Source organism: Vipera berus (genome assembly GCF_964194415.1).
Source record: "Vipera berus genome assembly, chromosome: 5".
Taxonomy (NCBI): Eukaryota; Metazoa; Chordata; class Lepidosauria; order Squamata; family Viperidae; genus Vipera; species Vipera berus.
Genome location: NC_138207.1, coordinates 41,620,451 through 41,631,307, shown reverse-complemented (window position 1 = coordinate 41,631,307; position 10,857 = coordinate 41,620,451). Strand labels below are relative to the sequence as shown.

Sequence of the window (10,857 nt, the reverse complement as noted above, 5' to 3'; positions counted from 1 at the left end):
TCAGCAGTTAGACATCAGCCAGCTGAGGATCCCTCACATCTTAGGCTTTCTCCCTTTATCATGGAGGTCTTAATATCTTTAACCTAGTAGCAGAGACCAGCTTGGCCAAAATTTATTGGTCTGAGTTAGACTGGTGGGGGGAATATTTCAGGTGGGGTGGCAAAGAGAGTAACCCCTCCTGTGGAGTCTTAGCTCTCAGGCCATGTGGCATTCTCTAGTTGTGCTTGCAAAATTTCCAGACCAGAGAGAGGTTTAGGATGAGGAGGCTAAATGATGACCAGAAAGGTACCTCTGCATGGGCCTGCTGACAAAATTCCCTAATGTCTGCTTTGCTGCTAGTTTGGACTGTGCTGCTGCACCTCTGGATTGAGCCATCCCTAGCCAGAGGAGGAAAGTCATGGGAGCATTGCACAGGTAAGTGCTGGAACATCAACATTAACATTGTGCTCCTTTGCAAAACAAGTGGAAGGAATGGCCACAGTCCATTATTCTCTAAAAAAATAGTTGCTTTCTAAAGCTAAATACAAGGTCAGGCTGTAAAGCTCACTGCATACAAATGTAGCAATATGTCTAATCTATAAGCTTTGATCTCTTTATCTAGGAAAACAGGATGATATAGACACTATAGGTATGTCTCCTGGTTTGGTGACTGGTTGATTAAAGGGCAGATATAAGTGAGGAAATTTGCCTTGATGAGTTGAGTTTAGTTGGAACAGGAGTGAAATCACATGCACAATTCATGCATAATTCATAAATCATTGCAATACAGAAGTCTTCAAGGTCAGATTTTATTTGAGCTGAACAAGATAAAGAGATTCTTACTGAGTAGGGGGAAATGCTACTCCTGGATTGGCTGAGTCGGATGTTAGTTGATCTTTACATTTAGTGGTGTTATCTAACTATTGAGCATTCTTTTGATGAATTTTCTGAGATTTCATTGTCCCTACAGCTATTCATCTTAATGAGCAATTTCAGTTCAAGAAAAGTGTAGTGCAGTCCAATGCCCAGTGTTGAATATTGACTTAGAAATAAACCTTGCTGTATTCAGTAAGACTTTATCCTTGTATTGTGCTTAGGTCTAAATTAATAAACATACAGAAATGCCGTAGTATTTTCAAAGGAAAAAAAATTGCTCTCCTTTTCATTTTCTGCTCAAGCAGCTTTGCTTTCAAATTTACGTTACTGGAAGTAGAAAAGCTTTGAGTCTATTCATATATGTGGCTATTGAAGTTTATCCTGTTTTTACCCATATTCATAACAGTGATACTGAACTGGCTTTTACTTGAAAGCTTTCCTTTCCTTTCAGAATCTCATCCTGTAGAACCATGTATTATATCAATTAATATATGATTAATTACATATGCAAAGAAGACCCCCATAGTTTTCACCTCTAATGGAAATGTTTGTTAAAACATGTTAGGCAATTTTACTGCATTAATAATTAGCATTTGTTTGAGGTTCTCCTCCTGCTGGTGTTTTAATCTTTCCTCCTTCTCCTCCCTTTTAAATAATTTCTTCTGAGATTTTGCTTGCAAAATCTGTTAGTTCACATGTTACAAAATTCCTGCACAGAAGGTAATTCATATTAGGTTCTAATGCACAGCACATAACTACGTTACTATAAATAAGGAATATGAACATTTTACTTTCTGCATAGATGGGGAAGGACAGCTCTACAATTTTTAAGCACACAGCTAAAAACCTAAAGAGATTTTTAAAATATTATTACACATTAATATCTGCAGGAGAAACTTACATTAATTTCTAAAATATAAAACATCTGGAGAAAAGAATATTGCATAGAAAGTAATCTTAATTTAGAAGCTCAGGGTTTTTTTGTTTCTGCTGTTTTGGATTATTAATCCAAGTTAAAAACACCATTATAATTGTTTTTGCAGATGTGAACAACAATGTAGAGTTCATAGTCTAGGATTAGAATTCAGCCCTAATTACATAAATATGATACACTGAAAACTTTAATACTTACTCCTTTTCAGGCTTCTGGTGGCACTTTTTCCAACTGACAGATTTTATTAAAAGGCATAACCTTTGGTGAAGTATAGCTCAGAAATCTATGTCTTTTAATAAAAAAAATTGTTAGTTGGAAAAGGTGCTATAAGGCTCTTGATTTTTTTTTTTTGCTAACCGAAACCTCCACTACTCTCTTATGTAAATTCACTTCTAAAGCCCGTCCTGCATTTCTCTTGAATTTTACCCAAGTTCTCACACTGGTCTGTAAACAATTTTGAACAATTGCTTTTGATGTCTTCACAATAAAAATCGAACCTCCTCAGAATCAGTTTGGACAATCAGTAACAGTTATCTAAATTCATATCACAGAAATAAGTATAGATTCAGTTGCTCTTGAAAGTCAGTTGCAAAGCATTTTACTTCTCTTTGAAACTAAAAATAGGTTTTATGCAACAAAATTCCAGTGATGAATAACAACTGATTTATTTATTTTTTTGCTCTGCCTATGATTTTGGACAAATGTCATTCAGTCACCTTATAGCTGACCCAAGATAAAAGCAAAACAGTGTAAAAAGCCAAATTACATTATTCAGTAAACTTTACATTATTCCTATAATAAAGCCTTTAATAAGCAAGAATCCTCCATACCTGAAACTCTTACTCTAAGATATATAGACAAGTAGTGTATTGTATTTCATTGTTACAGCAAAACATGATTTGTACTTTATATTGTAATGTTGGAGCAATCTTTAGAGATACGCAGCCTCAACTTGATTTCACCCTTTTGCTAGATCTTCTCCTAAATGTTTCAAATAATTGTCTGCTTATCACTCCTGGATATTTATTTCTTGAAGTCATAGTCACTATTAACTATGTCATGATCACAGTTGAAATCTCTAGCTATTTAAAATGCATCCAGGGGAAAGGTGAGAGAAAGAATCTCCTTATCATAAAGATGATCTTTTAAGCCAGAAATCTTTTCTCTAATGCAAACATAAATATTAGAGTGCAACACTAATGTACAATAATACACCAGTATGCTAATTTCATATTTTACCCCTTCCTTTGAGTGGATTTTGTGTGGTGGTAATTTCAGACTTCTTTAGCGTTCTAATTTAGACTTGAACGTAACCTGAATGATCATCAGTATTTTCTCTCTTACCAATCAGTCTGATGCTATAATATAACTGGAAGCTTATGAAATAACCGTGAAACACTTTATCATTTGTGCTATCCCCATTTTTAAGATGGAGAATAAATTACCAGCTTTTTAAAGATCTGAATCCCTCTGTGTGAATGTATTAAATCAAAAGTGAATTATTAAACATGCAGGACGTGGCAAGTAAAAAAAACACCCATAAGTGTAATAGAAATACAGATGAGGGCTAAACTTTATTTATTTACTTTATATTTAGAGTATATCCACTTAATTCAATGTGATATCAATTTACCTTGACTAACTGATGAAGCTAAATCTGCCACCAGGCTTATTATAATAAACAATATTGAACTGATGTTGTCATCTCATATATAATTCTTATTAGAACTTCTCAGTTCCTTCTTTTACAGATCAATTAGCCACAATTTATGTCAGAAAAATGTCAGTTTAGTAGCTTTTAAAATTTATTCTTATTTCTGTTCTTGATTTTCTTGACTTTCTAAAGAAGAAGAAATTAATGCAGGACATAAATAGGCAAACATCAATGTGTTGTGTTTCTGGTCTGTTTTGATGTCATTAATACTTAGCGAGAACTTTTGACGTACAGCCAACTATAGTCTGCATAATATGGAGGAAATATATAAAAGATCTGTGGGCAAAAATCAATGCTTTTAATTATTCATAAAATAAATTCAATATTTTACAACAAAATAGTTCCTTTGAGAATATATAACTGAATCCCCTCCAGTACTGAAATTGTTGCAGTGAGTAACAATATTATCAATCATGGTTATATAGAAAGTCTGCATAGTCAAGTAATGCTTTGAATAACATTTTTGAAGTCATGGTCTGCTTAGTATTCCAAAGTTCTTCTCAACACAGCTTCCTCTGGTTTGTTAATATGTGCAGAAGCTTAATTTTAAAGAATTAAACATACTCAGCAGGAGAAATGAACCAGTTTGTCTACATCTGGGAGCAGCACTGAATCCTTATTAAAAGAATAATGTTTCTGCAGTATTGCCTCTGTCTTGTAAGACCGTATCAGTTACCCAGGGACTTAGTAGCTGGCATGTTGGTATATTGTGTTATTAACAATATGAAATGCTAATTCTCCCTAATATACTGCAGAATTCCTTTAGCACACCAACTGAGTGCCTCAATCACTATCTTTTTACAGATTCCTTTGCAATGATTAGTTGTGTATCAGCATACCAGTGAGATTAAAATGAAACAGCTTAGATTAGCACATCCTCTCTTTTGCTCATGTGCTTTTTGTAAACATTTTTATACACTTCATATGGGAACCCAGATATTTTAGAATCCCAGTTTGAGATTAATTTGGATGTTAATGAATTTGTGATTTGCTAAAAAGGTGGATTAGCATAATCTGAAATATGCTAATAGATAAGGGATTAGGTAAAAATATCTTAATATGAATAAAGAATCTTACAATAATGAATGGAACTATGTGCTACTTCACAACTTGTCCAGAAAAAATCAGCAACAGGTGACTGTTGAATCAAAACAAAGCAAATTAGGTGTTTGAACTGAAGTGGTTAATTCAAAAATGAAAAGTTGGAAAGTAAGTAGTATAAATTTGTTTTGCTTGCTCAAACACAGAGAAAGAACAAAGAACAGAAGTAAACAACAGTTATGAACAGAGTGACATAACAAGAGAGAGATAGCATGATTGGAATTTCCTATTTTAACCTTTCCCAAATAGGTGTCCTCCTGACATATATTTTGACTTCAGCAGTTCACAGGAATATCATGATATTGATTAGCAATCTGGTTATGAATGTGGTAGTAGATCCTTTTTGTTGTGGTGGTTAATTATCAGGCTACAAACTGGGACATTGTGAGTTCCAGGCAATCCTTAGGTACTATGTGACATACTGATTAGGTGAATTTAAAAATAGCTTGAAAATGGTACTCAAACGATATTCACTTGTACAATAGTTTCTCTTTAAATTAGGTATCAAATGAGGTTGTATGTGTTCTTGGCCTGACACCCTTCAACATTTTCATCAGTGACGTGGCTGGATGTAGCAGTAATGCTTGTAATAGTCACAGACTATTACAAAATTGTAAGAATTAGCTAAAACTAGAGAAGCGGATTGAAAGTTCTTAGGAAAAATAAATTAATTCATAAAGCTAAATGAGAGCTCTCAGGCTTGGTGAGAGTCCAGATGAAAAGGATTTTGGAAATGTAGTCGATCACTGACTGAATATGAATCAACTAAATGACAAATGAATTTTAAATTCATTGAGAGAAATATTGCTTGCAAATCAAGGAAATAATCATTCCACATTATTCTGCTCTAGTCAGACCACCTCAAATAATGGACCAGTTTTGGCACCACCATTTAAGAAAGATACTGAGAAACAGGAACAAATACAGAGAAGTACAACAATGAGATCAGATCTGGAAACTATGTGTTATGTAGAGAGACCAAGGGAACTGGACAGCCTTGGAAAAAATACATCTTAGAAGAGATATGACAGCTCTTTGCAAGCACTTAGAGGGCATTGCTAAGAAGAAAGTTAAGACCTACTTACTATTGTTCCAAAGTGCTATATATCCACCCACCAACTAACATTATTAAGGAAAACAGCTTTTGGGCAAACATCAGCAAGTGCTTTCTATGAGAAGAAGTATTTTGACAGTAGAACCAATTAGCAAAGGGAAATGCGGAGCATCTCTTTAGAAGATATTTTTATGTGTAGGCTCATAACAACCTGATGGGAATGGTTTAATCTGAGCAGAGGATTGGACTTGATGACCTTTCCAGTTTTGTGATTCTATGATTTTATATGCTGGGTTATGACTTCCTTCCCCAGTTATGATGGAACTGGCTGAGGGTAATGCAAATTGTGGTTTGACATATATCAAGGTATCCATTTTGGGGAAGGCTGCACTAGTTGGATACCATACCATATGATTTCTAATGATCCTCATTACTGTTCCCTTGCTTTAGCATAAGGTGTGGGTATGGGGTATGCCCCCAAACCTTCATGTCCAGCAGCGTTTCTCAACCTCAATAATTTAAAGATGTATAGTTTTTAATTTACAGAATTCCTCAGCCAGCCCTGCCTGGGGGATTCTGGGAATTAAAATCCATATAGTTGCTGGGGTTGAAAAACATTGATGTATAGCAATACAATGTTTTCGGAGTCCTGTTTAAACAGGAGTTGAGATAGATGAGGAAGATTATATAAGCTTTTACACATGAAACATGATATGTCCACTGGCTTTTAAAAGTAAGCTGGAAGGCAATTTTACCTCCTCACTTTATCATATTTAATATTCAGGAAAGCCATTTTTGGAGACACAATCTCATTTGCTTTGCAAAAAGATTTTTTGAATCTTCTGTAAGTTGAGAACTTTTGAAAAAGCTGCCCCAAGCATTCCCTTGATCTGTATGAAGTGAGCATCCTCTGTTAAAAGGGAAAGAGGGTCCTAGCCAGATTTTTCACAACATAAGTGCCAAACTTTCTCTCAGATATCTCAGCTGTTCTTCTGTAATTGTTCATGAAATTCTGCATAATCCTTGGTTGGCTTCAATTATTAAGGAAATCTCTGTAATGTGGGAGGTGCACTGAAAAAGATTGCTTTGCCTTTTATTTTACATTAGTATGACAAAGAGCTGCTCCTCCATTGCCGAGGAATCAGTCTTAAAGCCACAAACAACAGTGGTGGGCAAAGTCTTTGAGATAACCTACCACAGTCATTGTTTTTATGTTGAACTGAATGCTTTGGTTGGTTAGGAAGGAACTTAATGCCCAGGACCAAGAACAATGAAACCAATTTTCCAGCACAAAATGATTTTATTTAGCTAATTTAAATGTTTATGTTTTCCCCTTCAGAAATTTTTGGTTTAGACCATAATTCTCTCAATACACTCAACACAAATTACCTTGGTTTTCAAAGAACATGGCTAGGAAAGTCGTGAAATGGGGAGGGCACAGGTTCTTTCCCTTTTCTAGTGGAATGAACACTATAATCTTGAGGATATAGTTATTATATTTGTATTAAAACAGTGCTTCTTACATTGTGTTAGTGAGAAAAACACCACTCTGGATAAGTTAAAACTGCTGTGTTCCTTGGAATGTTTATATGATTGTTTCACAGGAAACTTCACATGTGTGTGTGCATGCACAGGTATTTTTTTTTATTTTAGGTAACACTTGTGTGGGAATTATGCATGCACCCAGACACATAGCTTACAGTTCCAAAGGACATGACTGCTTTAACACTTGAAATATTCTATTTTAATTGTTAAAGCAGTCATGTCCTTTGGAACTGTAGCCTATGTGACTGGGTGCATGCATAATTAATGCATAACTCTATTGAGTAATATATAATATTAATGCTAACATGCTTTTGAATGCTTTGCACAGACCTATTTTAAATGATTTATTTCAACCTTTTCCAATCTCTTGTCTTACATAGATTTGGGGTCAGAGTTCCCATAACTTTCTAGTTAGAGTGATTAAGAGAAATTACCATTCACAGAAATCAAAACTGTAAAGTATTTATAAAAACATGAAAAGTTCTTTTACATGTAGAAAGTGTCCTCCATTCATATAAGGCTGTTCTACATGATGTGCTTGAACAATCCATGAGATAAATGAAATCAAAATCAAAGACATTAATTTCCTTTACAAGAATGAGAACTGGTACTAAATCTGCACTATATGAAAATTTGTGTAAGAACCACAAGGAGGTTCTTGTTCTTGAGATACAGAACAAGTGTCCAAGTGAATCAGTTTGACTGCAAAACAAAATGGATAGTGGCACTTTTCAGGTCAGGCCTTCCAGATCATAAGAACCATGGTAATGTGAGGCTTAGTTGTTCACTTAGCATAACTGCATATAGCCTTTCATAGCTGTTCATAGCATAACACATAAAGAATTCAACTGAACCCCTCTCTGTACAACTGATTTCCTTCAAGCTGTTCTAGAAGGAATGGCAGGAAATGAATACATAACATATTTCAACATGGCCCTGACCTCTGCCCAACCTGTCCCAATCTATCCCATTTATTCTAACTATCAAATATGACATGCAATTTTCAAAATGTAAAAGAGCAAAGAGTAGTCCCAATTTGCTCCAGACAGGTCTTCTTTCCATTTGTTATAGAAAGCAAAACTGCAAATCTGAAAGTAATAAATAAATGTAGAAAATAGAAGGATAAATTTTTACCGTGGTATTGTGTATATATCACTGGTTTCCAACTTTTTCCTTCATTACCCCAAACTGCTGATGAGAAAGTCCTTATTTAAATGCCCCTGTTGTGGTTAGTTTGTGTGTGTCGTTACCCAAAGAAAAAAAATTACCCAATTTTTGGTTATCTACCCATGTTTGAAAAATTCTAGTGCTGTACATATGAACTTGTGGGATGAGATCACTTGCATCCAGCTTTGGTATTTCAATTAAAAGTTCTCATACTTTTATGGTTGCAGGCTTCTCTCTACGTAGTGGGAAGAAACAGTGATTGAGCACCTCTCCTCAAAATATTCAAAGCAGACTCAAAGCACTGAGGATCAAAAGCCACTTCAGAAGGGTGCCAAGTTAAGCAAGACTGCTCTAAAGAAGATAGTTGCCAAACAAGGATAACAAGGAGATGAGAAATTCACAATTTTGCTTCATCTCTTCCATACTTATATACAGTGCTTTTTCTGTAAAAAAAAAAAAAAAGGTGCCAGAACTCACAAACGTCATACAACCCGCCTTGCCTACCCTACAAGGTTCCATCCAAAAAAGGTGCCAGAACTCCATTCTGGGTGTTCTATGACAAAAAAAGCCCAGCTTATATACAACAAACCACTTTTATTCCATAATACATATTTTTGTTCAAAGCTTAGCATTTCCAGTTCTTACTGGGTTAATGCAAACTGACATTAATTTCATTATAAGGATTAAATAATTAAGCTTTATTGGGGATGTTGCTACTACAATGGTTTAGGATTATGCTTTCCTTTTTGGTTGTATAGGCAAAGCATAGTAATTAATTGAAACTGAGGCTTTAAAAGAAGTGATAATTATACAGCATGAAAGTCATACATAGTGTTATGGCCCAACAAGACTACACTTACATATCACACCAAATCCTGATATGATTTAAATTTCAATCAATTAGAATAGAGCTTGGTGGTCTTCTAGTTCAATCCCCTGTTCAAGCAGGAGACCCTATACCCTTTCAGATAGGTGGCTATCCAGTCTCTTCTTAAAAACTTCCTGTGATGAAGCACCTACAACTTCTGAAGGCAAGTTGTTCCACTGGTCAATTATCTCATGGTTAAGAAGTTTTTTGTTAATTTCAGATTGCTTCTCTCCTTCATTACTTTCCATCCATTGTTTCTTGTCTTACCTTATGGTGCATTGGAAAATACGTTGACTCCCTCTTCTTTGTGGCAGCCCCTCAAATACTGGAATACTGCTATCATGTCATCTCTAGTCCTTCTTTTCTCTAAATTGGACATGCCCAACTCTTGCAACCATTCTTCATATGTTTTTATCTCCAGGCCCTTAATCAGCTTAATTGCTCTTCTTTGCACTTTTTCCAAAGTCTCAACATCTTTTTTGTAATGTGGTGACCAAAACTGGATGCAGTATTCCAGGTGTAGTCAGTAACAAATAAGGGAAGAAATCTAAAGGTAGGTACTCTCCTGATTACTAAATAAGCCCAAATCTTATGATAAATCTTCCATATCTGTAGCCAATTTAAAATGTACCTGAAATTTATTTGAGCTGCATTGAGTATTTGCAAATCCATTCCAGATTCTAGGACATTGTGAATGTGCACATTTATATGATGGTGCGTATACCAAATTGCCAAAACCTATCCAGCAATCATTTGCCTTTTTAGACAACAGCTTCAAACCAAAAACTCTCAGCCAACTAGTGTTTGCTAGCCTATCAATATCTGAATGTTTTACAATATTCTGGCTTCTCTTCAGATCATATACAAATTTCAGCCTTACAACCACTGAGGCTGATGTCTAAACACTCACCACTTTCCTCTCTTCACGAAAATAATGGATAAATGTTAATGTTTCCCCATATTTTAGGATGAGCACTTCTGTTGGCTTCAGAACTCCTAATGCTAGTAATGTTGCCACTTCTCCATTTGTGGTCCTTTACCTAATTATGTCCACAGACTGCTCTGATGGACTCTCCAAAGACAAATCAAAAACCTCCTCTAGTGAGAGTACAGGCTGTTCCTTCAAATAATTTTTGAGGTGGCATTTGCTGCCTTGAACTAGCATTTTCCTGCCCCCCGGATACAACAATGCTGGCAAAAAAAGATACCAAAACATCAACACCATTCCCGGGTTGTGTAATCATGTGATCAACTTGTATGTGTACCAGGACTGTTCCTTTCTCTGAAAGACCTCCTAGTATGTTTTTGTGCAGGATTTGTTGGAAACACCGCAGATGAACTTCACATGTTGTCTTCACTCTGCAGATGTTTTTTGTCAATGTGACTTTAATGTAACTGTAAGCCTATTTAGCTTCCTCTCTCCTCCTCCCCATATGATTCTTCATGACATTCTATGCATAAAGTTTGGGAATTATTTAGTATAACATTTGGAAATATTTGCATGTATTGGCCAAAATCTATATAGCCATAGCAGAAACAGCTAGGCTGTTGGGGGAGTTAAAACCCATCTTTTAAAGAAAGCTCTGTAAAGGGATGCAATATAACCCCAGTGTGAGTTG

General features: G+C 35.4%; 1 protein-coding gene across 1 annotated transcript in view; it reads left to right on the top strand.

Moving 5' to 3' along the window:
- The first annotated feature begins 214 nt into the window (after positions 1-214).
- TSPEAR (thrombospondin type laminin G domain and EAR repeats) overlaps positions 215-10,857 on the top strand; it is a 36,362-nt gene continuing 25,719 nt past the window's right edge. Inside the window, exon 1 of the mRNA XM_081328754.1 lies at positions 215-414. Coding sequence (XP_081184880.1) covers positions 321-414 — 94 coding nt within the window. The 5' untranslated portion in view covers positions 215-320. The remainder of the gene's footprint in view (positions 415-10,857) is intronic.